This window comes from Agelaius tricolor, unplaced genomic scaffold, assembly GCF_023055355.1.
Source record: "Agelaius tricolor isolate 1412-34295 unplaced genomic scaffold, bAgeTri1.0.p SCAF_3, whole genome shotgun sequence".
NCBI lineage: Eukaryota > Metazoa > Chordata > Aves > Passeriformes > Icteridae > Agelaius > Agelaius tricolor.
In genome coordinates this window covers 6,627,431-6,654,804 of record NW_027269263.1, presented here as the reverse complement: position 1 = coordinate 6,654,804, position 27,374 = coordinate 6,627,431, and the positions used below count along the sequence as shown (strand labels likewise).

The 27,374-nt window shown below is 42.4% G+C and overlaps 1 protein-coding gene across 3 annotated transcripts in view; it reads left to right on the top strand.

Annotated features, from left to right (window-relative positions):
* The first annotated feature begins 6,953 nt into the window (after positions 1-6,953).
* LRP6 (LDL receptor related protein 6) overlaps positions 6,954-27,374 on the top strand; it is a 116,307-nt gene continuing 95,886 nt past the window's right edge. For all 3 annotated transcript variants that reach the window (XM_071422319.1, XM_071422318.1, XM_071422316.1), the window contains exons 1-2: positions 6,954-7,307; positions 21,799-22,192. In XM_071422319.1, the coding sequence (XP_071278420.1) occupies positions 7,253-7,307; positions 21,799-22,192 (449 nt within the window). In that variant the 5' untranslated portion in view covers positions 6,954-7,252. The remainder of the gene's footprint in view (positions 7,308-21,798; positions 22,193-27,374) is intronic.

Sequence of the window (27,374 nt, the reverse complement as noted above, 5' to 3'; positions counted from 1 at the left end):
TGAATTGTCAGAGGCATCCTTCTTCCTCCTTCTTCCTCTTCCTTCTACCCTGGCTAATGGTAGTTTAATGAAAATGTTACCAAGAATATGCCTTCATCTTTGTTTTTAATAATTTATTTATTCATCAATTAAGAGTATAAGAAAGATTCGGTTTTTCCTTGAAATAATAAATTGTTCCAACATCTTGCATTTGTGTGGCCTTACCTTACAAATCACGTAGAAGAGGAGCACTTCATAAAACACTGCAGACATTAAACCTAGAGATTAACCATTAGAGGGCAATCTTTCCTGCTCTGAGGAACTCAGCATGGTTTTCTAGCCTATATTGAGAACTTGGCTAACAGCTCATAAAAACAACACCCCTGAAGAGATACCATAGTTGATGCTCCACACCCATATTCTTGAGGTGCTTAGTGTCTTTGCTGAACTGCAGACTAATTTATATATGAACATAAAAATAATGATATTAATATTGATATAAATATAACATGAACAGAGCTATAAATATGAAATACAAATAGGAAATACGAATATGACTCTTCCTCACAAAGTCAGAATGAAGAGGGATGGGTCTGTTTCCTTGCCATACACTGCACTCTGTGGTAGAGTACTTTTGCCCAGAAGTGGCTACTGCAGGTGGCAAATGAGCTCTTCTCTGCACACACATGGTGTGCCACACCATAAGACATACATAAAGATTGAAAACTATTGGAGGAAAGATTGCTAATTATTGTGACACAGTGACTTACCTGTCTTTTCTATAGGCATAAATTCTAGTCACTAATCCCTGTGACTAAAAGAGTGCAAGAAAATGTACAAGGATTTACCAGTAACTAATTTTTAAACTTCAAAGGCTGCAGTGCAAAGCAGAATTCTTAAATATTATGCATATTGCAAAATGCTGAAGGGGTTTGAAAGGGGGTTGAAAAGGAAATATTCTTAAATTGTTGTTGCTTAAAAGGCACGCACGTTATGGTTAATAGAGCCCAGATGCTGACTGGTTTTGAAAAGCTGAGCAAGCTAAAACAAAATAGTGTTTTGGTGTCTGTCAGCCTGAAATGTGAGCTCTTTTAAAAGGATGTTTTTGCTGTATCAACATAGCATTAAAGCACTTTACAAATTTTAGAACAGTAACTTTCTCAAATGACATTTTTGTAATATGGCTTTGAAATGTAGCCACAGCTAAATATTCCTAAGGAAAGTCTTGGACTTGCCCTGTGGTCTGGTGGTGGGCAGTGCCAAATTAAAATCAAAATCCTGCATGGTTCACACTAAAAAACATGACTGCTGAAGAAGGGTATCCTCAGGCAGTGCTATTTTCAACTCCCTGGGAGATGGGAGAGGAGAAAAGAGGTACTAGGTAGACAGCCTGACCTTGAATGCACCACCAGCAGGAGTCCAAACACTCCTCCAAAGTCACAAAGAAAATGCCCAAGCCTTCCAGGTCATCTTATTTCATTTTTCCCTGTGGGGATATTGCTGGATTTCTGTTAGACTAGCTTGCCTGTACAGGCTGCTGAACTCAAGCACCTTCTCCTCTGTGAAGTTTTTGTTGCAAGGATTTTTTTTTAGCCACAAAGAAATGCAGTTCTCATCCTGGGCACCAGGCAACCTCTTCTGGTAGAGAAGATGGGAAAGAAAGGATGGGGGGAAAGGGAGGGGAGAGTTGGGGGAATAATAAAGTAGTACTGAAATGCAAGGAGAAAATGCAATGCCATGTGTGATAAAAAAAGGGGATTTGATGGGCTATTTGATGGGAAAATTGCCCCAGAATTAGTGGAAGTGATAATTTTTGCTCTTATTTGGTTGTGGTGATAGTAATGGCAAAAACAAGTCAGGTTTGATGCTTGGAAAAAATTGCTGGACTAGAGAGATGACTCTCTGCTCAAGGAAATCTGTTTATAAGGCACCTATATCCTGGTAAAAAGAGGCAGTTCATATGGCATGGGAGGAAAAGTGAGGGGAAAAGAATCAATGCTTGTGGCTGAACTTCAAGAAGGAAAACTTGATCACTGAGGGGGTGATTCTGCTCTCATGAGACCCCACCTGGAGCCCTGCATCCTGCTCTGGGCCCCCCCACATAGGAGGGATGTGGACCTGCTGGATCCAGAGGGGAGGCACAGGGATGAGCTCGGGGCTGGAGCACCTCTGCATGAATGAGAGAGCTGGGGTTGGTCAGCCTGGAGAAGAGGAGGCTTCAAGCCTTCTAGAGCCTGAAGGGGGCTTACAGGTAGAGAGGGGCTTTTCACAAGGGCATTAGTGGTAGGACAAGGGAGAATGGCTTCCAGCTGGAAGAATGCAAATATTAGGAAGAAATTCTTTATTATTCTATGATCTCATCCTCTATTCATTGAAGAAGGAGTGCTGTGGTGAACCCATTGCTCTCCTGGAATAGGATAAACTGTGTCAGACATTTCTATCACATTTATTAGAACTGACCTTGTTTTGAGGAAGAGTTGGATGAAACATTTTTCTTTATAAACTGTAAGATCTAAGCAATGTGGCAAGATGATGATGATGATGTCACAATTCAGAGTGTCCTATCTTATTCTGTGAAATGCTTGTAACAGGCATCACTGGACGGCAACATTAGATCCCATTTCCCCATCTCCTGTGCTGGAGACTTTCCTCCTGGGGGCATGAGGACTTGAGCTTGAGTTTCAGTATGAAACCCTGGCCCTTTTGAAATCAGTGAGAACTTCACCATTGCCTTCAGAGGGAGCAGCATTTCAGCATGCTATGCCCATTAATTCTTGTGGAAACATTCCATGAGAGAGCTGATTATGATAGCGGCTTCTGTGATGTGGGCAGCCACAAATTCAGTTGCTGAGCATCCATCTTCTTCTAACAGCTTTTGCTCATTAGGGACTTTGTTTCTGGTTCTACAGAAGATCCCATTGACTCCACTCAAACTCAAGGCACATCTCAAAAGCAGAGGGACTTTGGCAGTCACTGCTGGTTTCATGAGCTCCAGCTGCTGTCCTTTGCTGTCCTGGGAGCTGACACAACTCCTCGTGAAGCTGGACCACCAACTAAACCAGGGAACTTGCCCAAGTTTAAAAAAAATCCCATGAAAACTCTTGTGTCATCGAGCCACCATCCAAGTTCAGAGGTAAGAGTAAAGCTGTCCAGGTTTCTCAACCTCAGCTGGATTTGAGCCAGCAAACCAAGGTTTCTCTTTCTAAGGTGAATGAAAATAACTGTGACCAACAAGGGGAGCTTCTTACTAAAATAAAAGAGACATTCCCTCTCCACTTACTTTGACTTGAAGCTCAAGTAAAGGAACATAATCACCTCAGAGAAATCATGCCTGTTGGAGGCTTTTTTGTGTGTGGTAATCTTGCCTCCTATTTTACTTTGTAAAAGCCTCTGCTATGAAGTTAATGCTACATGGATGAATTAGAAGTAAAGCTGACAAACATTTAGGAGACAGACTTGGTCTTGAATCCTAAGCACTGATGGGGAAAAGGGTTCAAAAAAGGCCATTTTTGCAGGGGTAGTGATCAATGGCCCAGAGTCCTGATATACCTCAGTGACAAGTGGTGTCCCTCAGGAGTCCATATTGGACCAGAGTTCTTTAAATATCTTCATTAATAACATAGATGAAGGGATGGAGTGCACAAGTGCACATTGGACCAGAGTTCTTGAAATATCTTCATTAATAACACATATGAAGGGATCAAGTGCACTCTCAGCAGGTTTGCAGATGACACCAAGCTGAGGGGGCAGGGACACACCTGAAGGACAGGCCAGTCCAGAGGGACCTGGATGAGCCCCAGAAACGGCCCATGGGAAGTGGAGTCCCAGCACAGGAAAGGCATCAGCCTGTTGGAATGAGTCCAGAGAAGGCCAACAAGATGAATAAAGGGATGGAGCACCTCTCCTGTGAGGAGAGGCTGGGAGAACTGGGATTGTTCAGCCTGGAAAACAGAAGGCTTCAGGGTGACTGTCCTGCTTCCACCCAAGAGGGTAAATTTTTGTAGTAGCCAGGAGAGGTCATGGCAAGGACATGGAATTTATCTCATACACCTTCTGTCAGTGCTAGGGGTGAGGGGAAGGGAACTCTTCTGAAGAGAAGGGGCTCCTTCCAGTCAAGTTACTAAGCTGAATAGAGAAGTGGGGAGGCCCAGGTTCTAAACCAGAGGGAACAATTTATTGTCTGGTCTGTTGTTGGGGCTCCTGCAGTGAGCAAGAATGTTTCTTTTTTGTACTCTCTGTCATTACTATAGTGCTGTTACTGTTCATTTTCTTATCTCACCGCTGTTCCCAGTGAATTGTTCTTATCCCATGATAAGAACCCATGATCTTTGGGTTCTTATCGCCATCTCCTCTCCATCCTGCTGCAGAGGAGAGAAGGGATTTGGGGAGTGAATGACAGTGCATGGTTGGAGAGTCTTGGTGGGAGCACTAAAATGGGGAGCACCATTCCTAAACCATGACAGTGATGTAACTGGGGCCTTCCAGTACCTGCAGGGAGCTGATAAGATGAAGAGGGACTATTTACAAGAACATACTGTGATAGGACAATGGCTTCAAACTGAAACAGGGCAGGTCTAGGTCAAACATCAGGAAAATCTTCTCTGTGAGGATGGTGAGGCCCTGACACAGGGTGCCCAGAGAAGCTGTGGCTGCCCCATCCCTGGAAGCATCCAAGGCCAGATTGGACTTAGACTTGGGAGCAACCTGGGACAGTGAAAGGTATTCCTGCCCATGGCAGGGGGCTGGAACTAGATGTTCTTTAAGGCCCCTTCTGATCCAAATCATTCTGTGATTCTATGATTTTATGATACTTGGGCTGGAAGAGACAGAGAAGGATTCTAGGCAGGCTGTGGGGAAAGGGGCTACGCTGAGGGAGGTGAAGCCAATAATCATTAACTGGCTTAGAGGAAATCCAAGTAGGAAAGGGTTTGAATTATAGAAAAATGGCAAAATGCACAAGTGATAGCATAGAAGTGTTCAAAAGCTAAAAATAAAACCAGTCAGCTTGGGCAGCAGGGAAGATGTCTTTAAGAGTCAGAGCAACCAGGCGGGGGATCAGGCTCCCAAGGGAGATAGTCAAGACGCCAGAGTGTTTCCAGCAGAAACAGATAAGATGTGAGAGGGAATGGCATGTGGAGAAATGTGGTTTTGTGATGCAGGGGTGCAGGCTTGAGGTTTTCCTCAGCTGTGCACTGTATGATTAAGATACAAAGAATTCACTACAGATCTGCCATACTTCTCAAGAGGTTAATGACAGATTGTGAAACACTGTGAGTATGGAAAAAGTATAAGGAAACACTGTGAGGGGAAAAAAAACCCCAAACCCCAAAACAACAACAACTTCATTTTCCTTTTAAACAGTGAAAATAAATATAAAAGTGTGCTCCTTTTGCCTGCTCCTGCAAAATCTGGAGGTGACAGACAAGGATTGGACACAGGTTCTCTCTTCTCCAGGGTACATTTTTGTATGGCAATTCTTCCCATCCATTATCTATGTGGATCTTGCTCGAGTTTGCTAATCCTCCCAGCTGACAGCACTGTAACAGAGGGGGCTATTTCACCCAGCAGACAGTCAAGGACAAATTTTGTAATGTAGACCTGGCCTCAGGCAGATATTGCTGTTGAGCTGAATTGTTTACTTTTTTTTTTTTTTTGCAACCTTGAAGGTTCGAAATACACTTCACTTTTAAAAATTCCTCTGTTTTCTTCTATTTTTAAAAATTTTTCCCCAGTAAAAGCTGAGAGTCTGATAATATCACATGACACCAGGAGCCCTTTAGAGTCAGCCTACAATGCCCAGGCCTTTAATCTGGCCCAGATGTTATCTCCTACTGTAATAACAAGAAAAGCTATGAAAATATATGTCGAACACATATGAAGGTAAAAGTTAAATGTTTCTGTGAGTTTCTAATAATCCAGAAAATAATACCAATTTTGGAATGGAAGTGCCTCAAATGTTGCTCTAAGTTGTTCTGCTTCATATCATTATTCTACTCAGCAGCTGTCACATTCTGTGAGGGAGGGAGAATGTGATGTAGACGTCTAGACTGAATGAAAACGCTGAAATCATGAAGTAGATTTTCTCATCTAGAGGAAGTGCAAGAAAGCTGCATTTTACATTGTTTATTAGGAGCAAACAAAGAAGGTAAGGAGGGAAGTTTTTTTTTCAGTTGAGGGTGTATTACAAAATCTGAGCTATACAAAAGGGAAAAAGACTACGTTTAAACTCATATTATTGGTAACACCAAACCCAGCCCACCACATTTAGTTTAGCAAGGGGGACAATAACGCAGGGCACCCCCCAAAATCTCTGGGAAATCAATCACGCATCATTACATCAGCCGGGCAGCAATTCCTGCTGATAAGGAACGCCTGCTCCCTGTGCTCTGGGAAAGGCCGGGATTTATCGCTTTTCAGCCCGCACCCCGGGGGGACGGACCGTAACTTCATTCTGCCTGCCGCCCGCCCCCCGGGCGATGCTCCGGCCTTACGGCCCGTCCCGGGAGCGGGATGGGGACGGGGATCGGGATCGGAGCCTTTGTGCTGCCGCTCGGACGCCGCCGCAGCTCTGTGGCAAAAAGTAGTCCCGTCCGCACGGGCCAGGGCTGAGCGCATCGCAGGCGGCGGAGGGGGCGAGGGGAGGCAAAGTAGTCCCGCTGGAATGCGGCTGCCCCCCAGCTCGCCCCGTCCCTGCGCTCGGGGGGTGCCGTAACACCGCTCACCTCCCTCCCTTAGGGAACCCCCCCGGGCCGCGCTCCCCGCCGGGGTTCTGCCGGCTGCGGAGCTGCCGGGGGTGTGCGCGATCCCGCCCGGGAGAGGGGAGCTGCGCGCCCCCGCCCCTCCGCTCCCGCCCTCCCCGACGGGAGCGGTGCCGGGGGGCGGGCGCTGCGCCGGGAGCCGGCCGGGCACGGCGCGGGAGGAGGAGGAGAAGGAAGAGGAGGAGGAGGAGGAGGAGGAGGAGGACTGTATCCCTGCGCCTGTGCGCGCCCGGCGGAGGCGGAGGGGTGGATGGGGGAAGGACCGCGGCGGTCGCGGTGAGGCGGCGGCAGCAGCAGCAGCCGGCATGGAGGGCAGCGCCCGCTCCCGCGGCGGCACGCCGGGGCCGGTGGCCTGCTAGGGACCGGCGAGGGGGCATCTCCGCGGCCGCCCTTCCCCGCCTCCCGCCCTCCCCTTCCCCGCCGCCTCCCCCGCCCGCCTGGAAGCATGAACTGGCAGCGGAGGTGCTGCTCCCCGCCGCCGCCTCCCCGCCGGTGAGAGCGAGGAGGGAGGGAAGATGGGGGCCGTCCTGCGCAGCCTACTCGCCTGCAGTTTTTGTTCCCTGATGCGAGGTGAGCGGGGCGGGCGGCGGCGGGAGGGGCAGGGGGAAAGTTGCCGGGTTGGTGGCGAGGGGCCATGTTTGGGCGTGCGGGAGGGGAGCGGCGAGGCCTGGCTGCCGGCGGGGCGCGGGGCCCGGCGCGGGGGCAGCGCTCCCTCCCTCGCTGCCGGCCGCTGCCGCCTCCCCGGCGGCTCCTGAGCAACTTCCCGAGCCGCGCCGGGAGCAGCCCGCCCTGCCAGCGGCCACCGGCCGCGTCCCGAGCCGCCCCATTGTTGTTTTCAAGTTTTGCCTTTTTCTTTTCTTTTTCCTTCTTTTATTTTTTAAGGATCCCTCTAAACTATCGCACGCTCCCGCCGTGTCTCTCTGCGAGCCCAGCAGTCCGTGGGCACCGGCGGCTCTGGGCAGAGCTCGGCCCCGCCGGTGCCAGGCTGGTCCCGCTGTGCCCGTGGCCGGGCTGGTCCCGCTCACCCCCCGCGGTTCCATCGTGCGGGGAGCGCGGAGCCCCCGCGGGCTCGGCTGCGGGAGCGGGGAATGCCCGGGAGCCGCTGCTGCTCCGACCCTCGCCCCGCAGCCAGGGCAGCAGGGAAGGCTCAGCTCTCGGCTCGGCTGGCGCTGCTGTGCTGGGACTTGGGAGAAGTTTGTGTTTCTCTGGTGAAACACCACGGATGTCCATGCAGCTTTAAAGGAGCAGTCGAGTGCCTTACGAGGGGATGTTACTTAAAGTAGCTGAGAATTTTGCTCCAACAAAATTTCTTGTCTTACGGGACACACTCTGAAAGAAAACAGGATTTTTATTTATTTATATATTTTTTAAATGCTGTAGACCTAACTACAGTAACTATTATCTGTGTTCAGTCTTTCTGGGAAGAAATCATCCGCGGTGCTTGCATACATGATGTTTCTGTTTACTTGATTTTGACTTTTTTCATACTAGATGAGCAAGAGATTGATTGCTAACTGTTAATCATCCACATTTTGATTTAGAGAGTTCCTCTCCATTAGAGTGTTTTGAGGAAAGTTAGTCTAAAGGTGGTGTAGGTTGAAGTAAGTGTTCAGTCTCCAGTTGCTCAGTAATCTGGAAAACAAAGATTTTCATCTCATCCATAGCCTTTTTTTTTTACCCTGTGCATCTGTTTGCCATATTGTATCCTGTTTGCAGAGATACAAATATACTTATTTAAATGGCATGTGTAACTTTTCGTACTTACAATGTGGCTGTTAAACCCCAAATTTTAAAAGTTAAGTTGGCTCTGGAGTATAGGGAGAAACTGTTTCCTGATTAGTTTATTTTAATAAGTAACAATCACACCCATGCTTAATATTTGTATCTATTTGGCTTTAATTTGATGTTCAGTCTAGTTCAAATGACAGCACAGAAATAGCTGTTGTTTGTGATGTCACAATATTGTTACAGTCATTTTTGCAAATTAACCTCAAAATAGCGGTATGTGCATCTGCAAATTTTTGTATAATTCATGCTTAATGGGACACTTTAAAGAAGCATTAAGTCTATAAATCATATGGCTGTCATCTCTTTTCTCGTCTCTCACCTCTGTCTATTGCCAAGGACATTTGTATCCCAGCAGCATTTCTGTTTCTTCTGTGTTCATGGTGCCCTGCTGTTTGATTGCCTACCTGAAGTTGTAATCCTCTGTTTGTGACATGACAGTAATTTTCCTACTGTCTAATTGTTACTTTAGATAGAGATAAATAGCAGGAACAGCTGAACCGTGAAGAAACAAAAATCAAATTTTAATGCACGCATCCTCCCTAATAAACAGCATCTGTGCAAGAGGGGTAGGTTGGAGTAAGATGTGTTGAGTTCAGGAGAGGTGTCAGCAGTTCCTTAATGAGGCAGAGGCAGTGCCAGCATGAGTATGAATAAGCTTATACATGAAAGTAGAGTTGAAGTTAGGAAGTTCACTGTTTAGTTTGTGAATTCAGTGCTGTAGAGGATGCCAGGCTGACAGTGCTGGAGACAGAAACTCAGCAAATGTAGTTGGTGTGTGTTTGTGGGTTGCAGCATCCTCTCTGCTTCCAGAGCCAGCCTCCCATTCTCATAGAAAAGGCAAATGGAAAAAGGTTTATGACAACTGACCTATTACTCTGAAGAAACTGTGCTAGACTTGCTTACCAGCCTGGAAAGGAAAAAATCAGTACCTGGAAATGCATAAGGACTTGAAGAAGTATAAAGCTGTTACTGGCTAGAAATGGATGCACAGGGCGAGGCACCTGTCTCAAAAATCATCCAAGGACTGCAATAAACCAGATCCTACTGATGTTGTCAGGGCAAGTGTTTGAATTTCTGAGACAGGAGGTTACCATTAGGACAGCATGCTGTGGAGGTTCTGTGGTTTGGGCTTGGGGTTTTTTTTTAATGTTCTAGCTGCTAGAAGAAAGATGTCCCTGGTCTCTTCTCTCCCCTTGGCCCATGATTTGATTTGGGAGATTTGGCTTCCACCTCTCTGACCAACAGTGAAGCCACTCCCTCAGGGTATTCCAGAGGAGTGGAGTTAGAGCTGCTCCATGGCACTCTGAGGTGTTCTTCAGGACAGCTCTGACACCAAAGAGAGAGAGAATTCTTAGATAACTCTCAGCTGCAGAGAGGCAAAAGCAGTGTCATCACATCTGTAAGGACACTACAGATAACCGTGGAACTGAGATTTCAACTTTTTTAAAAGTAATAAATAGAGTTCTTCCTCCACCAGTGTTCATGACTTGCTTTCTTCCTGAAATAGCTCTCCAGTCAGCATGCAATTGCTGCTTTGTTTTGGCTTTAAACCCTGATCGTGCAAGCAGTGCATAAAGCTCTTGCTTGAATAGAAATCTTATAAAAGACATTTGTAAAAACCTACTGAATGTTACAGACCTCTGTGTTTAGGGTCAGATAGTGAAGAAATGAAAATGTCTTTTTGGTAATGGGTATTTTCAAACTATGCTTTCCTAGAGTTCAGAAGAGAGTTTGTTTGAATCCATTATTGTTGTAATATTGTTACTGTTTAAATTGATTTTAATCCATTGTTTCTGTTTTCATAAACACATCCTTGGTTTTTTGTGTTTTTTTTTTTTTAGATCCATTTGCGTGTTGTTTAGAAGAGTTTAATGTTCAGAACTTTGCTAAGTGATGGTGTCTTCGAAACTTTGCTAAACTTTGGTGCTGTGTGCACATATTTTTCTACCAGAAATCAGAGAAGGGGATACAGAGTAGGTTTTTACTCCTGAAGCACTCAAGTTGGAGACCAAGTGTGGCATTTCCAGGTCGAGCTGTGTTTTTGCATTCAGGTGAAGGGTCTCTTCACCTAGAGACTGTGCAATACTATGGCAGTAGGACTTGGAAATATAATTTTTTAAATAATCATAGTCTATTTCTTCTCCCAAACTTGAATCAACAATTTTCTAGTCATGTTTCTTCATTGTATGATTCCTCAGAAATCAGTGTGCCCTTGTCTGCCATTTTCCTCTTTCATCTTTTCATAGAATAGTCTAAAATTAGTGTGATCTAAGTTGTTCCAAAATCCACTATTAATTTTACAGTTCTTTCAATTGCATCTCTCTGATACAGTTTAGTAATCATCAGATTGCTTTAGCTTTTATTTAAAAATGAAAAATTAGGACTTAAAAAGTTTGGTGGCAGTTTTTACTGTCTTGGAGGTAAGGTAAAGTAGCATTTTTGACAAGACATAGGGAAGTTCTGGTCAGGGGTTTATGCAGGTAAAGGACTTCTTGTATCCTTCAGCATGAGTTATATGAAAGTATTCATGTGGAAAGCTTTGTTTTTGTTTCACAGCAATACTGGTTAGAGGGGCATGAACTGTATTTGTGTTTCCTTTTTCCCTAAAGAGTTGCTTCTATCTGCATTCTCAGAGTTCTAGGTAAGGAATTTGGCTATAAGCAATAGAATATGTAGAAGGGCTTTGTTTCTGTTTTGTTTTTGGTTTGTTTTGTTTTTAAGGATTGGGCATATAGGAACCTTTCAAGCTCTGTCTTTGGGAGCTGGAGAAATCTGATTCCTTTGGACATTTGCAATTCACCTTTATGATGATGTCGCATTTCAAAAATGCCAGCTTCAAAAATATCTGCTGCAGTGCATGTAATATGGGATTTACTTTTTAGTTTAAACCAACTACAGTGAAGATATTTGTTTTTCCCTCTGAGGGAGTGGGCTAAGGCAGGAAAACAGGGACAAACTGGTCTCGGTTTCTGATTTGTCACCATTCATCTCCTCTGGTAGCTGGTCTGCAGACTTAAATACTGTATTCTTTGTCTCCCACATATTTAACCTCATTAATTTCCTAAGAAATCTAAAATACTTGGGTTGCTTTGCTGGTGCTATCTTCCAAAGCTACTTGTACTGTAGGGAGGGGTCCATATTACTGTTTGTGATGCCAGAAATGGACCTCATTTAGTTTTGGAACTAAAGCTTTGTTGGACACTCCTGCTTCTGGCCGAGCTGGTGACTCTGCTGGGTCTGGGAGCCTGCTCAGCTCCTTCTCCAGTTCTCCTGCTGGGGAGCCCTCATGCTTCAACCCCCTCACCTGAGAGCCTTGGGCAGACTTTAGGTTGATAAGGAATTTCCCTCAGGTGGACTTGTACCAGTCAGAGGTGTAAGTTGCTTAGAAAGATGTGGAGGGGGATGCAGCTGCCCTGCAGGCTTCAGGGATGGTCTGTTCGTGTTCACAGTTGGTGCTCCCCACTTAAAACTGGGCCCTGAAGTTTTAAATGCTGTGGCTATTGGTGTGTGCACATGAAGTTTGGGATGGGCCAGCAGCCAGTGATTCCACTTCTTCTGTGCCAAGCACTTTGTACTGATGACTCTTCCAAAGTGTAACTGCTGTTCAGTGAACGAAGTACTCTCCTAATAACCTTTAGTTTTTCAGCTCACACATCAGGTGTGGCTTCAGAGTATGTACCACTTGCAGAGCTACAGAATGCACAGTGCTCCAAACAAAGAGGCTGTGTCATTCTTTTGTGGTCATTGTCCAAGGCTTGAAAGGGGAAAGCTTTGGATCTTTAACAGATTATACATAAATGCTGGGTATTGACACCCTAAATATTAATCAACCTTTTCCAAATTATATATTTACCAGGCAAGCTGACAAAGCCTTCATTAAACTCTCTAGATATCCTTGTAGTTGATAAATATTTATGTCAGGACATTCACAATGTGAAAGGCTTGCTATTTGCTCCACATGGACTAACTTACTCAGAACACAGTGCTTGCATTTGCAAGTAGAAATGATCTTGTTGTCATTTCTGCTTTTGGATATATATTCTCTGGTGAAATGGTTATGAAAATAGGGTGGGGTTTTTGTCTCATTATTATCTTGCTAGAGACCTTTTGATTTCCATGTAGTGGGAGCAGCTCCCCACCAACTTTGAAATGGAGTCAAACATACCAGTCTATGAATAGAAAGAGAATGCTGCTAATACCTTTGTCTGTAATACCTTATTCTTAATAGACTTTTAAGAAACTAACCAGTCAAAGTCTAGGTTAAAAGAGGCAATGCTTTAGTTAGTAAAACTTTGCTTCCTTTGCAAAATGTTATATAAACTACTTGGAGATAGAAGCATGTTAGTTTAAAAGCTGGAATGCCTTTTGAGCTTCAGTATTTCTAAGGAGAGAACAATAAGGAAACGTTTTTAGTATAAACAGACATGGAAAATGGCAACATTCATACAGATTTTTTTAGTATCTTGTTACAGGATCACATTACCTAAATAGAATTACTCCCTTGTGATATAATCAATGCAGCAATAATGGGATTATAGTGTTAACTCTGTTTGAGGGCCATGTGTGAGTTCTTGATGTCCAATTTGAAAAGTAATCATATTTGAGACAGAAAATTTTAATCAGCTAGCTATATAATTTTGCATAATCAAAAATGCTTTGTTTTCTTCTCTATGATACCTTTATATTTTTCCTGTTATTCCTCCCCTCTCTGCCCAGTTAGTTCCCAGAGGAAAAATGCAGTTTGTATGTAGTGTGCTGGGGTTTTTAAACCATTTATGTCTTTAGAATTCCTTAATAACTAAGATTCTCCTCTGTCCATTGTCAGAGTTCAGGCTTATAGAAAGTAGCTGATATGTTTGCTGGAATTCTGGAAGTTAAGGATATGTGGAAAGTAACAGAAATTTAAGGTGTTATAGAATTATATTCCCTTAGTTGTTCTATCAAAGCAGGGAATAAAACTCCTACTTATACTCATAGTATTAGTTAAAATAAATTAATTACAGTGTTAATTAAAATATTAACACTTTGGAAATCCAAGAATCCTCTTGTCTATGCACAAATTAATAGAGAAAGAATATTAAGAATAACAGAGGAGTAGGAATTTGTAGACCTTGTATCTTATATGATCTTTGTAGACCTTATAATTTACAAGGTCTACAAATTCCTCCTCCTCTGTTATTCTTAATATTCTAAGACCTTGAGTCTTATTATGTCCATTTAGAAAATGCAGTGATGTTCTTGTAACTCAAAAACTTAACTGAAGCTCAGCAGTTACTCATTTTACCATTACCTACAGGGTAAAAGGATAATGTAATTCCAAGTTGGGTGGTTTTGTATTTATGGGTTTATTTGTTTTTCTTTTGAATTTCCAGAAATGAGTCCCATTCAATTTGAAAAAGACAAGGTCATTCACCTTTTCCAAGGGATCCTGCATTTATGTGTGTGTGTGTGTGTTTTGTTTCATGGGGTCGTTTGTTTGGTTTTTTCCCTATGTGTCATTACATCTAATGTAAGCCTGTTCAACATTTGACATTAGTAGTGCTGGGATATTAAAAGTATGAGAGTTAAAAGTATGCTACAACAGTTATTTCACAAAATAAAAATTAAATGTCCAGTAATTCTCAAAATTACTGACGTATGTGCATATCTTTCCTTACCCATTAAAACCAGTCCATAACTATTCATTCTAAATGGGGTCTTTTGTGCTAAATTCTATGTTCCTGCTTTACAGCAGCTTCCTGATAGTGCTTAAAAAATCTAAACTAGCAAAATCCCCAGCCTCAAACAGACTAAATAACCCATTTTGTTTGATTTGGTTTGTACTTGGTGAGACAAACTGACACACTTCAGGAAATATTTTTTTAGTATCTTTTAGACTGCTGTGCAACTTGGATAAATTGTTGGAAAAGTCATCTGAGAGTAGCTCATTGCTTGTGAGCTTCTTGTCAGTGTGGAGAAAAGCCTTGTTTGTTGGAGGTGTGCTGCTGCTGAGGGTGTGAATTCTTTAATCCATGTGGAACTGAGAGCAGTTGGGATAGGACCCCATGGCTTGGGCTGTTCCCATGTGCTTGGGTTACACTCCAGCAAAGGAGGTGAGTGACAGAGAGTGACACTTTCAGGCCATTCCTGACTGGATGTGCACCCTCAAACATAAGCTGTTTAGGCTGGAACACATCATGAGCTGCAATTGCTCCAGAGTAGCAACAAACCTTGGGGCATTCCCACCCTGGCTTGCCAGGGTGTACAAAGTGTGTCTTGTGGCCTTTAGCCTTCCTAGAATTTGGAAAATGGGCTCCAGCTGTCCCAGCAGCACAGTGTTGTGTCTCAGTGCTGTCCTTTAGTAGAGGAACTCAGCTTCAACAGCTTCCTGAGGAATATGATCAAGGCTTTTGGCTTGTTTGTCACTGTTAGGAAAAGGAGCACTGTAGGAAAAGGTGATGCCAGAAGGTGTGAAGGGCAGTATTTTGTTTCAGTGTGATCCAGTTCTCCTCCCTTAGTTTAGATTGCAGAATACCATCCCTGCTGAGATGTGGGACTCTCAGTGGTGGAGCCCAACAAGGCTTTTCTGCAGGAGCAGAGGTGCTTTTAACTCACGTTTTCATTAAACAGATCGTGTCGATTTAAACATGGGTGTTGCCTGTAGAACTGGGGAACTATTGCCAATGTGTGTAGAACTGGTATGACTTCATCTGCAGCCCTGTGTGTTATTCTGACAACTGTTTGAGAGGCTGGAAGAGTGTTGAAGGAAAATTATGAGGACACCTGAGAAAATGAGCTGTATAATGTTGAAGTTCTGCAGACATTAATGTGGATCACGGAAGTACTCCATGGCACATCCCTAAGGAGCCTTCCTGCTTTCCATAGCCTGCAGTTTGCTCTGGAAAGTGCCAAGCCACCTTTATTTTGCTGCTGCTCTGTAACCAGAAGGGTCAAGGAAGAAGGTGGTACTGTGTGGTGTTACATTTTAGTAGTGTTTCATGGCAGTGCAGCTGTGAGATGGTGCATCAGCTCTCTGCTTATCCTCTTGTCAGCCAGGTAGATTCAGAATATAAAGATAGAAAAATGTCAGAACTAAAGTGCTGTGTTCCACCCCCATGAGAGTGCAGTCAAAAGAACTTGAGAACAGGGGAGTCCATGTTACAGAAAGGTGGACAAAAGGTCTGTGTGAGTGTGCTACCTAGCACTGAGAAGAGCCAAGCTCTGGTAATCCTGCTCTATGGCTTTGTTGCCAGTGGGATGATTTGCCAGGTGATACCTGCTATTCAGAAGGATTTTTGCTTGTCATAGGCTTGGACTTCATGGTGTATTTCAATCATGAGTGCTTTTGCTATAATCTGGCAGGTCTACTGGCTTTTTATGCCTGGACCTGGTATTTCTATTCTTTCCTGAAGTCCTTTTTCTTTTCTTTTGTTTTTTTTTCCTCCTCTCATTCTCATGTCTCCATCCTTCTAGCTTTAGTAAGGTAATTTTTTCCCTGCATTTAGCAGGCTAAAGGATGACTTACTGCTTCTGTACCAGCTAGTCTTGCAGGATGTCTTGGTCTATAAGGCTGGTATCTGGCCAAAGGCCTGAAGAAAGTAAAGTTTAGTGCAGAATCCAAGTGCTGTTGTTGCCTAGCTTGGTGTGTTTGCTGTTGCACTGATATGGCTACTCATCTCCTTCACTGGCCTGCTGCTCCTGTGACCTTTTGAGTTACCATCTGAACAGCTCTTGTATGGCTTTAACCTGAGGAATAGATTTAAGGTTAGCTGAAAGGAGAAAGATCCCTTTCCGCCAAGTTTGGGCTGCCTCATATTTGTTTACTAAATTCCTGGTTGTCTGCTGTGTTCTGCAAGTTTATTTGTGAGAATAAGTAGTTTCACAGAGTAGAGTGCTCTCTGTTCACAGTGAAAGAGGAATGGTGGGCATTAGTAAGTCAGTTAATTATTTTTATTTTTTAAAATGTATGGAATTGTGTCTCGTGTGGAAAAAACTGAGAAAGTGCTGTAACAGATAACTGGGTGCAAAATCCTGGCCTGTTGCTTGCTGTGCTTTAAAACTCTTACATATTTCCTGGTGATTTTATTGTTTGCTTGAAAATATAAACCATCTCTGTATAAGTTTCTTGAGGCTGGCTCCCTGCTATTTGGAAAAATTTATATTAATTTTCAAATTGTTTCTCTTCTTATTTGATACAAGTCTCCCAGGCTTTATTCCCAATGCTGCCTCAATCTTTGCATTCTTGCTTCTCCAAAGTGAGCAGCAAAGCTCAAACATTTGCAGAAAATAAATATACAGAATTTCTTAGAAGCATGAGCAGCAAAGAAGAAATTAGAAACCTAAGGAGTGAAGGGACAGTCCTCACAACTGACTGCTCCAGAGTCCTTGTGCCAGTCCAGAAACTTTTCCTTACATTCTTGTGTTGGTTCTCTGTGGGACATCTTGGGGATGATTATTGTATTGCATACAAGGAGTTTTGTGTATTGAATGGCTTTAGGGAGATTGCAATTCTTTGCTGGTTATCTATGTCCATTCCTCTGCTTTTCCTTCTCTTGTGAGCTGAATGTGAGTGCATTGTCATTCTGGCAAGGCATTTGGAGTCCTTGCTTACTGTGCCTCATCCAGGTCAGCATGTATTTGTTTGGTACATCTCATCACTGTCTCCTCTTCTCTCCAGTCCTCATAGCAGTGTGCTTGGCAGTGCCAATTCACTTTAAACACTCAGAGTTCTTCAGCAAGACTTTTAAAAGATGGGGGAGTGTTCCCTTCCCAACTCAACAACATCATCTTTCAGTGTGACAGTCCAGGGGGCTTCTTCCCGTGACTTCAACATGGATATTCCTTTTCACAATGTCAGCAGCTGCTCAGTGGTATCCACACTCTGATTCTGTGGCAGGTTGCCACAACTTATCAGTGGCCACCTCTGCTCTGAGTCCTGTTCCTTAACTGGAGGTTCATGAGGAACTGGTTCAGCTAATTAGTCAAAGCTGATGCAGTTCTTTCTTTCCCTGCTGTGCTACTGCTTATATTGATTTGATTTTTGGTCTGAACTGGTTCTGGATGATGGCTGGCTAAAAATTGCTTTTTGGCAGGTGGTAGGGAGAGCTCAGTATCCTTCTGCTGGTTTAGTTCCCTGCATTGTCCCTTCTGCAATTGTGGCACGGGACAAGTGCTTGAGCCAGCGCAAAAGAGGGGTCGGAACCGACAGCTGGAAGTGGAGCTGGGGAGAAAGGAGATGGCTGCAGTCACATCTTGAGCAGATACAGCAGGCTGCCAGTGGAGGGGGGAGAGCTGCTCCCCCTTCCAGCTCCCTGCTGCTCGCCTTATGTCAGCTTTGGAGTTTGCTGAAGCACTTCTTGAGTTGATTCAACTTGCTAACCCAGTCAAACCTTTCGCTGACGTAGGGATTTGGATCAGCTTGGGAGGGGGCCCTTAACTGAGGGAGGGGGTAGAACAGTACTGCTGGGGTTTGGGACTGAGAAAAAAGGATTTGGGGGAAATGACTGTGTGCTAATTGTTTTAGCCAGGCAAAACTCCACGTCAATGGAAGAGAATGAGCATGTTGAAGGTAACACTGCTCTCACCTCATGGCACCCAGAGCTGTCCTGGATCACTGAAGGTAGAAAGGAGAAAGTGGGAATTTGTGGAAAAGGCCACTGGACTAGTTAAAGAAAAGCATGACAAATTCTGACAGCTTAAAATTGCCACTGAAACACCAAAAACATTAAGAATCCTTTTTAGCTGGTAAAATGCTCATTTGATCTTGGTTTGTCACTTTGCATCCTGTGGGCAGTAGCATTTTTATGCCTGTAACAGATGCTCGTAAGTCAGATGTACAAAGCAAGACTTGAGTAAACAAGTGCAAGGGAAAGCAGACTTGAGTGTCCTGGGGATTAGCAACTTTCAGTAAGAGAGACAGGAGCTGCAGCCAAGAGAAATACATGGTGTAAGAACTGGAGATTGGTGGTGGGAAGAAGGATGCTGGTAGAATTCTAGATGTACAAGTAAGGCAAAAAAGATAATTAAAGTCTGGATAAAAGATATTAAAATCTGGAGTTTAATACTGCATGTGGTAAACTTAGGAAAGGTTTTACCTGAACATTGGAGTTAAGAAACAGTTACAGACTCAGTGACCACTACTGGCAGAAGTTTCTTACCATGAAATTTATTTTTGTTGTGGTTGAAATGTGTTGAACTTGAGTTTTTGTAATTTTTATGTTCTTTAAGGAAATATTTTTTCTTGATGGTGGATACAAAAAAAAAAAAAAAGCCTTAGTTTATAACTAAGTATAGCTCTTACTCTTGTAAGTAAGAGTACCCAAAGTATTGGGTACTTTAATTAGAAGAATTAGCTGCATGTAGACCTCTCAGGTCATAGAGGACATAGTGATATTCATTAGTATTTCTGTTCTTGATTTCCAGGATAGGTGTTTCTATCTTTCAAGAATATGTGGTTCTCTTCAATGTATTGTAGTTTGTTGTAGTTACACTATATTTTATTATTATGTCTATAGAAAGAGATATAAAAACATGTAAAGAGTTCAGCTTTTTAAAATAAAATCTGAATTTTATCTTTTTGCCCCATTGTAACTTAACTGCCAAATAGTTGCCCAGCTTTGAAAGGGGATGCTCCTGGATTTCTTCCCAGATTATTAGCACAGGTCATAACTTCATTATTCAAGAAAGCCATCTCTCCATCTCTTCAGTGGCCTGTGCTTTTGGAGCTGGGACAGGGTGGGATCTTCTGGCACAATTTTGCTCTTGGCACCGCTGCCTGGGTGAAGTAAATGCAGAGATGATACTCACAGTCCTAATGCTGCCAACTTCAGTAACTGGGTTTTATAGCCCATTGAAGCCTTAGTGTGTTCTGGGAAGGGCTGGAGACAGTGGGGAACAAACCTGGTTTTTATTATTTTGGTGATGCAGGCTTCATTCCTGAATGTCGCAACAAATTGGAAAGCTTAACGCGCTCATCTGCCAGCCCTTTGGAATGTGTTACAAGTTGAGGCTTTGTATCAATCTGCATGAAGCTACACATCCTGAGTGTGGCTGTGTTTCTCCTGAGCTGTCATTCAGCTAAGCTGTCTGGTTGATGCAGAGGTGTTTGTCTGCGGTCCCTGCTCAGCCAGTCTGAGCTCCAGCAGGGAGTGAGTAACCTGTGCACATGGCTGTGGGAGGCTCAGCAGTGCCTCCAGGCCTGGCTGGTTACCTGGTGTTCCACTTCAGTGCATGCTGTGTGCATGGGTGCTTCATGGTGCACATAATAATGAAGTTTGTACTCACTGCTGCGTGGATTTACTTTTCTCCAAATGCTGGGCACGCTGTCTTACCAGAGAAAGCTGTGCCAGCTGGCTGCACACCCCTGTGTGCACTAGATGACGCTGAGCTGGCTGTTAACTAGATTTTTCAGGTTACAGTTGTAGGCAGGCTTTAAAAAGCAAAGGTTTTTATTGTATTACAAATTTTTACACCTTGCAGTTTATTGAATACTTTTTTTTCTGGAACATGTGGTCTTCATAAGCAATCTGCCCTTCAAGAAAATGTACTGTAATTAATTTTAAATCTTAGGGGGCAGGAAATTATGCAAGGAAGGGGAGGAGATATTAAGAATTTATTATTAACTTACTTTACTATAAAGATTCTCCATCTAATTTTAAAAAGTCTACTCCTTCTCCATGGGAAGATAATCTCTAAACTTGCATGGTTTTTTCCACAATAAAAAATTGCTTTCTGGAGAAGGGAATACAAATACAAATTTGGTATTATTAAAACCAACAAAGTTTCACCCCTCCCTTGTTCTAGCTAAAGTTCAGCATAAATCAAGTTATATTCAGTGTTTCTAAATTTAGGATGACAGTCTAAGCAATTCAGTTTTCTTAAAAACCAACAAAACTCCCACCACCCCAAAACATATATTGAACTCATTTAATTGCAGGTAGGTGAAGGAATATTCTTAGTTCTTTCAGCTTCTCCCAATTCACATGTGACAGGGTCGTTGAGAAATTGCTTTGTGATAAGATAATGAGGGGAGTAGTCCAATCTTGGAAACCAGCTTTTGAGTTTACTGAAGTCTGTGAGTATTTCCAGTTTCAGTGTGAGTTTGACCTACAGGGAACTGTTCCTCTTCTGGCAGTGTGGCCCTTGACATTACTGAACTATGCATGTCCCTGGCTCTGTAAATTTTGACCTTTTGCTTAGGATATCCATCCTGCTGCAGATTTGAAGTGCCCACCTATGCTGAAGAGTAAATCTGCAAGATTCCTATGAAACTTGTGTGGTGACACATAGAGGAGCATTTATAGATCTAAATGCCTGTGTAGAGCTCTGGTGCTACAGTTTCTGAGTAAATGCAGGGAAAGGCAGAAATGTTTTCTGGTGGTGGGTTTTAAAGTGTGTAATTGTCTGCCTTATACAAATGTAGTGTTTTTCTGAACCTTTTGTTGAAGTAGGAATGAGGCTGGAATTTTCATAATGCTATATATAGCTTGTGGTTAAGGACAATTAAGCAGGCATATTACATTTAAGAAGCTGTCTTTTTTCATGGTTACTGCTTTACATTAGTCATCTTAGGTGTTATGAAAAATATACAGACAGGGTAAGCAAATAAAGCATATAAAATGAAGGCTTTATGTTAGAGAACTAAGCAGAAATTGTAGAGTTGAGTTTGAAAGAACTGTATTGTCCGTTCCTGTAGAATTATTTTTCTCCCTACCTCTTCATACTACCTTCAACACTCTAAACCAACATTTGCCTCATGCTGTGCAATGAATTTTGTATTTTTATGTATTAAATGTAAAATGTCTGAGATACATAATTTCAGGGAATATTGACACGCAGGTGGCTCTGATAGCTTGACATGAATTATGCTTCTGTGGAGATGGGGTGCATATTACTAAATTCTATCAAGAAAAGTAATCCTTGCTCAGGTGAGCCAGTCGTGAGTGCTTAGAAAACTGCTTTACTCTTGTCTTTCTGATCCTTCTCTACAGAGCAGTGTCATTTGGGCACTTCAAACCTCCATTTTCTTTGTTCTCTCCTTCTTCTTTAATGTTATTTTAATAATGCACAACCCAGAATAGCGAGCTGCCCATTACGAAGACTCGTAACCAAGTTGAAAAGGTTTGAGTCGGTGCTTTTTAGTCGAACTTCAAAACGGCTCTCCCTTATTTCTTAATTTTGTAAAGATACCTTAAACCTGTAGCTACAGATGACCTGACAGTGCAAGCTGTGATGAATGTGAGTGATGCTAACACCTGTCTGTCTGTGTGTCCCCCCGTCTCTGTCCCGTGTGCAGCTGCCCCGCTGCTGCTGTACGCGAACCGCCGGGACCTGCGGCTGGTGGACGCCGCCCACGGCAAGGAGAACGCCACGGTGATCGTGGGCGGCCTGGAGGACGCGGCTGCCGTGGACTTCGTGTTCCTCAAGGGCTTGATTTACTGGAGTGATGTCAGCGAGGAAGCCATCAAAAGGACAGAGTTCAACAGGTCCGGGAGCGTGCAAAACGTGGTGGTTTCTGGGCTTCTGTCGCCCGACGGGCTGGCCTGTGACTGGCTGGGGGAGAAACTCTACTGGACAGATTCGGAAACAAATCGGATTGAGGTTTCTAACTTAGACGGATCACTGAGGAAAGTTTTGTTTTGGCAAGAATTGGATCAACCCAGAGCGATTGCCTTAGATCCTGCAAGAGGGTAAGTCTTTTTTAAAATAGTTACAAAGACCTAAGTTTGTACTGTTTCTTGTTTATAGGACTGTGCCTTTTGTTGACAGAGTGACAAAACTATCCCTTGTCTCCTCAAAAAGGAAAGAAGCCCAGAAGTTTCTCTCTTTGATTAGGTGACAAAGCCACCTTATAGGCCTAGGGGTGTGATGGTGTTCACAGGGGTCCCAGGATGAGGGAAGAGATGAGAATGTTGACTCCATGTTTCAGAAGGCCTTGATTTATTATTTTATGATATATATTATATTATATTAAAACTATACTAAAAGAATAGAAGAAAGGATTTCATCAGAAGGCTAGCAAGGAATAGAAAAGGAATGATAACAAAGGCTTGTGACTGACTGAGACAGTCTGGACAGCTGGGCTGTGATTGGCCATTAATTAGAAACAACCACATGAGACCAATCACAGATACACCTGTTGCATTCCACAGCAGCAGATAACCATTGTTTACATTTTGTTCCTGAGGCCTCTCAGCTTCTCAGGAGAAAAAATCCTAAGGAAAGGATTTTTCAGAAAATATCATGGCTACACTAGGGGACTTCACCTCAGACTTAAGGATAGCTAGCTGGACAGAAGCAAAAAGTCCCACTTGTGCAATTTACTAGAAAAAGAAGTGAACAAAGAAACTAATTGCTTTTGTAAGGTGTTTTACCAGGAGCAAGAGCCTCTGCCACCTGGCTTGGGTTTTCTCTGTTTTTTATTTTGCCTTTTTATTAAACCTTTTTATTTTCAACACTGCAACAGAAGCCATCCTGCTGATTTTTATGCCTCCAAGGGTAGCTGAGGTATCTTGGGTGTGTTCTAGACCTCTGAGAGCTTATGAGACCTGGCTCAAAGAGGCTACTATAACACTTGTTTGTTGAATGATTTCAAATGCTGTTGTCAAAGTTATCCTAAGCCATTTTGCATCATTTGTTTCTCTTTCTAATGGTGTGATTTGCAGACTTGTGAAGTTCCATTCATATTGGTTTGTGAGCAATCAGGAATCATCAGACTTCAGAAAACAGCACTAGAAACTTAGTTTGGCAGTAGTGCAGAAGATTAGCAGAAATGGAGAAGTTCTAACCTAAAATTTAATAAAATCTGCTTTCCTTAAAAAGCTGTGTCAGCTGCCTGTGAACAGACAGACTTGTGCCTCTCTGAAGTGTCAGGAAATGAAATTTTTTGGAGCTTTACTCATTGTTGATATTCATGCTTTATTGAAGCATCTGAAGAAATAGGAGAAGTCAACATACTGTATTAATAACAACTTGAGATGTGTTTTGAAGCTTAATCAGAAAATTTACAAGAGAGGCTCCTTTCCCCACCCTTGGGGGAACTCCTGTTTTAAAAATGCTGTGGTTTTGTCTCAGCTCCTTCAGGAACTGATGTTATATTCTCAGCTCCCATTTGAGTCCCTGGATGTGGCTCTTTTTGCTCTGCTCTTGGGACAAAGCAGTGGTTGCCAGCAGTGGAAAATTCAGTGGGGTTTTGGTGATGTTACATGAGTGGCTGGCTTGAGGTTACCCCAAAGGCAGTCATCTGTGACAAAGCATTTGGGAGAGCCAAATTGGAATACTAATGGAATGTCCTTGATGCTGTGTCACCTTCTGGAAATATTTTATATCTGTAGTATGGAACGAGTTTTTACTGTATATTTTTTTTCCTTGAACAAGCAAGTTAATCTGTTGTATTGCCATTTCACATGTGGTTTTCAGTCAACTCTTTTTTTGGGGGGCAACAAATTAGTGCCTTGTTTTTTTGGAAAGATGAGGATTGTGTTTCACTGCTTGCCATTTCTTTGCATTCTAATTTTTGTTTGGCTTTTTTCCTCCAAAAGAAGAAAATCTCTGCAAAACACAGCTTCTTTCCTGAACTTCATAGAAACACTATATCTTGAGTATTTTCTTCTACAGTTTGAATAGTTATTTGTCAATTTATAAACAGAAGACCTGTTTATTTCCTTGTACCTATATTTCAAGCTTTGGAAATAACAAAAGGATGTATGCTTTTTCCATGTATTCCCAACTTGTAAATTGGAGGCAATGATAGTGTTAGGTGTATTTTATTAGATTCTAAAACTCTTTAAGAGTGTAAAGAAAGTGTAATGTTCGTGTATTTTCTACCCACCATCCTGAAAGTGAGAGAAAAAGGAAGGAAACCCACATTTAAAGTGGCTTTGATTTGGCTTGTAACCAGAGAGAATGAGATTCTTGTTGGTTAGGAGTAAAGCTCTGTTGTGGAGCCAGCTGGTCTTTTTTTAGAACAGTGTTTGTATTTTCTGAACGTGCAGAGTAGTATGCTCAGTAATCCCAACTTGATGTTTGCACACTCCTTACTCTTTCTTAATACTTTACACCAAGAGGAAAATACAAGAAGACAAATGAAATAGGTCAAACGTAAAGCAAACCTGTAGCTTTCTCCATACTAATGATCTGTTAAAGCAGTAGGAGTAAATACTTCTAAAAATATGCTGAAATTTAAACCAAAATAAGCAAAAAGAAGCAAACACCAAACCCCCTTCCCCAACTCAAACAAAACCCCTCTGACCAAAGCAAAAAAATCCCTCCAACAACTGTAATTTAAGGACAAAATAGTTTTTCTTCCAAATATTTGAAGGTCACTTTCTAAGTTGTTATGTGAAGGGTATGTTTTAAGAAGGTAATACAGCAGTAAATCCACTTTCTGGTTTACCATATTGCAGGTGCAAAAATTGCAGTTCTCACATGCAATTTTATAGCAGAAAACCTTTCAGCTTTTAATAAATTTAGTTTCATTTCAGAATACCGTCCAAAGCTTGAAATATAGGTGGAAGAGTGGCATGAGCACAGAGGTGTAAATTTAAAAAGAAAAATAATTCCCCAAACTGTTCATGTATGGATGCTTCTTTCACTAGTATTTACATTTTTTTTTAGTCCTGTAATTGTCTTCTGGTTTCAAGATATTGCCTGGCAAATAGTGGTAGGAGTAAGCCATAAAAAATTCTAAGAGCAGTTAATAAAATATGAAACCTGGAAAAGCAAACCCCCTCATGTTTTCCTGCAGTCTAATCCACCTTCTATTATGCTCAGATGATGTTTGTTTCAGATAAAATTTTCTAAACTTGCAATTCATGAAAAGAAATAATTTAGCAGCAAAACTTACACTTAGGTCATCTTTACCAATTAGTTCAGTTTTTCATCAAAGTTAAATTGTGAAAAATAGTTTATCTAACATAGCATGCATCAAGTGTTTCATGAAAAAGCTGAAAGCTGATGTAAGTCCCAAACTATTATTTTACTAGTGTTTTCTGGGGTTGGATGTATATTTATTAAAAGTATCTGTCTTGCTGAAAACATGAGAATGCCTACTTGGAAATGAAATGTTAACAGTATAAGCTAGCAGAGATACACAGTGATGAATAATGCATTTTCTTGGAAGTGTCCCACATAGTGAAATTTAGTAAAATTTCAGTGTTTCACCAGTGCTCTGGTCTTTCTCACAGCTGCTGCTGTAGGGTACTCCAGGGTTGTGAAGGTCACTGCTTGATGATGCTTTGGAACAATGTCACTGGGCTCTTTCAGAGCACATTACAGAAACAGTTGGGGCACTAAAGTATAAGTGGTTTGGGCAGCATTTACTTCACTGCCAAAACCATCAGGTGATTGTGTGTGAGGTTCTATGTGTAACTGAGATACTGGAGTACAAGTTGGACTTGGTTCCCCTGTCTGTTATCAGTAATAAGAAATGCAGTGGATTTACTAATGGAAAATATTTCTTATTGGGTAACTGAGGCACATCAGCCAAGTCTGGGTTTGTTTTGTTTTATTTTCTGTAGGAAGGCATTACAATCTGAAACATCTATATTCTTCTCACTGGCCATCTCCTTTGTACACTCTGAGGTTGGAGCTTCTCATTGCTCATGTTCATACACTACAACTTCCTTGCTTTACTTGTCTTGATACTCAATAAAATGCTCTGTGTGTAGCAGGAGAGAGAAGGGCCCAAGATGAAGGTGAGGGGAATGGGGTGTTAGTTTAGCCTTCTTTTGAAGTGAGCTGGCAGGTTCCAGGAAGGCTCCTTGGTCCTATCCATCCTTTCTGGAACTGTTTTCCTGACTGGTGTTAAACACAAGACCCTTTCTAATAAAATCTGCAGCTGGGGATAACACTGACACTTTAGTGGTGACTTTTTCCAGGAGAAGACCAGGAGTTAGATCACCAAGTGCAGGAGAGCACTGTGTTTAAGAGCACCTCACATGAAAGTTGAGCAAGTAGAAAAGAGATTTTTCTGCTTGAGCACTCAAGATGAAAAAAAAAAAGGCATATCCAGATTCTTGAGCAAGTACTGCTTTAAAGTGCAGTATTGTATATTTGTACTGCTGTTTTCTTGTTGTCTTGGGGTTTTCTGTTGTTGAGGGGTTGGTATGTTTGTTTATTTTTGCTTTTTAATTTGAGCAGCCCTTTTGTCCTTATGGTAAAGACTTCATTATCATAGTTTCAGTTCCCCCGAAATTACCCTGTAGACAATCAACTTTCTTCATGAGGAGCACTATCAGAATGAGCTGGCTTTTCTCACTTTTATGTGTGTATTGTTCACCACAAAGGGAATTTTAAGTGTCTCCTAGAAGTGGTGACTAATTGCTTGCTTTTCAGTACATGTTTTAAATCAAGTGACTATATAGAGTTACCTTAATTGTTAAGGTCTTGTAAAACTTTTGGGTTGTAAAGGGTTTTGGTTAATGAATGGAATTAGAGTACAAAGAGCTACAACACTTTTTATGGCAGCTGAAGCTGATTTCTGGATGAAGTACTTTGAATGTTGGGGAAGATCTTCAGGTTTAATGGGTACCCTTCCCCCAGCACACTTGCATTTTTTTTCATGCAAAATTTTGCAGGGAACATATACTTTTTAAATGGACCCACTTCTGTTGGTTTTTTGAAAGTTGAAAACTGGTGTCTGAGCATGTCAAGCACAAAAGCAACTGTAGAGCAGGGCTTACATCTTAGCATTGCAACAAAAGATTTGTGGGAAGTGGTAGTACTTCTGCTGAGTGATAGATGTTATACAACAGAATAAGAAAAGGGAAATGAACAGTTCTATTACCAGTTACAGTACCTTTGATTTGGGAAAAAAAAAATCAGGATTTCCCAGTAAATTCACTTGTACAGTATACTTTTGCTTTCAGGCAA